This window comes from Arachis duranensis, chromosome 1 (genome assembly GCF_000817695.3).
Source record: "Arachis duranensis cultivar V14167 chromosome 1, aradu.V14167.gnm2.J7QH, whole genome shotgun sequence".
NCBI classification, from domain to species: Eukaryota; Viridiplantae; Streptophyta; class Magnoliopsida; order Fabales; family Fabaceae; genus Arachis; species Arachis duranensis.
In genome coordinates this window covers 94,836,304-94,838,780 of record NC_029772.3, presented here as the reverse complement: position 1 = coordinate 94,838,780, position 2,477 = coordinate 94,836,304, and the positions used below count along the sequence as shown (strand labels likewise).

General features: G+C 32.1%; 1 protein-coding gene across 1 annotated transcript; it reads right to left on the bottom strand.

Moving 5' to 3' along the window:
* Positions 1–1,620: 1,620 nt before the first annotated feature.
* On the bottom strand, positions 1,621–2,325 carry LOC107463234 (pathogenesis-related protein 2-like). Its single transcript, XM_021125952.2, has 2 exons — positions 2,148–2,325; positions 1,621–2,060 (listed from the first exon to the last, which is right to left on the bottom strand). The coding sequence occupies exons 1-2, from the start codon at positions 2,323–2,325 to the stop codon at positions 1,765–1,767; spliced, it is 474 nt and encodes a 157-aa protein (XP_020981611.1). The 3' UTR covers positions 1,621–1,764.
* Between the last annotated feature and the right edge of the window lie 152 nt (positions 2,326–2,477).

Sequence of the window (2,477 nt, the reverse complement as noted above, 5' to 3'; positions counted from 1 at the left end):
GCCACGAGTTCAACTCAGAGCTCTGTGCGATGGCGACGAGAGAAGGGCTGAGCAGACCTTCCACAAGCAATGACGGCACCCACGGTCTGTTTCTTTTGACAACAACGATACTCTCTACCGGAGGAGAAGAGTTTGACAATGACTTTGAAGAGAGAGAAAGAGAGGTTGTATCTCAATTCTATTTTTTTTTTAAAGAAAAACGACGCCATTTTAAGGGGCATCCACCAAACTAGAAATCTTAAAAAAAATTGGTCAATTCTAATAATTCATCTGTTAACTGCTGATTCGGTCAGTTCTTAAGTTGATTCTTTATCAAGTGGTTTTTAACACCAATCGAATCGACCAGATGTCCAGTTCCTAATTAATCTAGTCAAACTGGCCGGTTCGATTTAATTTTTATAACTATAATTATTAGCATAATGATAACCGATAACAATTAGTCACACACCACACTTATAAAAGGGTAAGCCTGAAAAAAAATAAAATAAGACAATCATATAATATTACTTTCTTAAAACGAAAATGTTTAATAAGAAAAAAAATAACTAAAATAAAGTAAGTTCTAATTTTTTTATTTTTTTTTATCTTCCTATCATTATTATTATTAAAAATGGTTTATAAATCTCAGATTAACTTAAATATCGAAATGTTTTCTGCAGATACTCATTCCCCTTTCTTATTCTTTAGCAACCAAAGTATAACTTATTGAAGACCGAAAGACGATCATTTGAAGACAAGCTACATTAAGAACATGCCATACAAGAAACATACTATATTCTTAAAATTATTTTGTTTTTATTTTATCATTCTTTTATAAGAATATTAAACATTCATTCAAATTAATTAACTTTTTTTCCCCTTATGTATGTTCTTTTCTTACATAATGCTCATTCTTTTTCTAAAAAAAAGAATATTTATCATTATTAACAAAGAAAATAATAAAAAGGCTAACGTAATTAATTTAAAATTTTTAAAAGATAAATTCAATTAAAAAAATTTTTGAAGACTAATTTAAAAAATTAATAAATTTTTAATGACGAATTTACCTATTTATCCATATTTTAGATAAATTACACTATACAAAAGTGCCTGAAACAAACACATATTGAAAAAATAGTATTTAATAAAAAGTTAAAAATTAACAATACATTACCGCAAATTGATAATATGTTTTCGTCAATGAGTAATAGTTCAAATGACATAGTCTTTTCATACTCATTTAAGAAGTTGGGGGTTCGAGTCTCCTATCTTTAGTAGAAAAAAATTGATAATATGTTTCTATAAATTATACTTTTTCGAATAGAAAAATATTTTTTTTACGGATTGACAATACATCCCTAGCAAATTGTATTTTTATAAATGAAAACTTACTTTTTCTTACAATATGCCCCCTTGCAAATTGGTTGTGTCACAAATCGTTCCAATAAATTTGTTAAACACCAAATAACCTAACATTTAAGTGATTCACAAGAACTAAATCATTATATTAAAAAATTAGCCTAACAACTCCTTCATCCAACGGACAATCGTCTAATACTGATCGAAGGGCGAAAATAAATAAAAACAAGAAAAAGAATTGAAAAGAAAAAATTCGCTAAGTAACATTAACAAAGAAATTCAAAAAACAAAAAAAACGTACTAACTTTTTATATTGATGAAGTGGGATACAAAGACTCAAATTTTATTAGAAACCAAGCACACAAATTTGGTTGGTATAAGAAACATGCAACATTGAACGACACAGAATTGATGATGTTGTTGTAATCAATACAGAGTAGGGTTGGCCAAGACGTAACCCTCAATAGCCCTGAAGAGACCTTCACCCTTGGCCTTACCCTTCTTCAACTCTTCCTCATCTGGCTTTGCATCTCCTTTAGAGTGGTACTTGAGAGTAAGCTTCCCAATGGATCCTCCGTTGGGTCCTTCTACCAGCTTTGTCTCAAATGTTATCTTCTCCGCCGTGGGAGGCAGCGCCACTCCTCCAACCACGCTGTAGTTGTATGCATAGTTAGCCTCATCTATTGCCTCCACTTTGTGCAAGATAAACTTGGTTTCTCCATCTGCATATATGTCATTATTATTATTACAAGTCATAACACATAATTATCACATATATAATATGTTTACTGAATTCAGTAGTTACTGACTTTCGACAATGGTGAGTTTCTTGATGGTTCCAGGACCACCGTTTCCCTCGACGATTTCAACACTCTTGACGTCATCAATAATCTTAGGGGTGATGGAGTCGGCATCCTTCAAAGCATTGTAAAGCTTAGCAGGGGGGACGGTGGAGGTGATTTCATCCTCAAAAGTGAAGACGGCCATGATTGTTATAAATATGTTGATAATGAAGAAGAGAATGTAAAGTAATTAAGAGTGATGAAGAAGAGAGGAGTAGTGGGTTGTATTTATAGGCACTGCCCTGTGGGATGTGGTGGTGTCATCTCTTCTCTGCTCTTGTGTGCCCAACAAAGAAC

Coding starts and splice junctions, on each gene's coding strand:
- LOC107463234 (XM_021125952.2), bottom strand. CDS start 2,325: ATGGCCGTCTTCACTTTTGAGGATGAAATCACCTCCACCGTCCCCCCT. Junction 2,061..2,147: donor GAAACTCACCATTGTCGAAA/GTCAGTAACTAC, acceptor ACATATATGCAG/ATGGAGAAACCAAGTTTATC.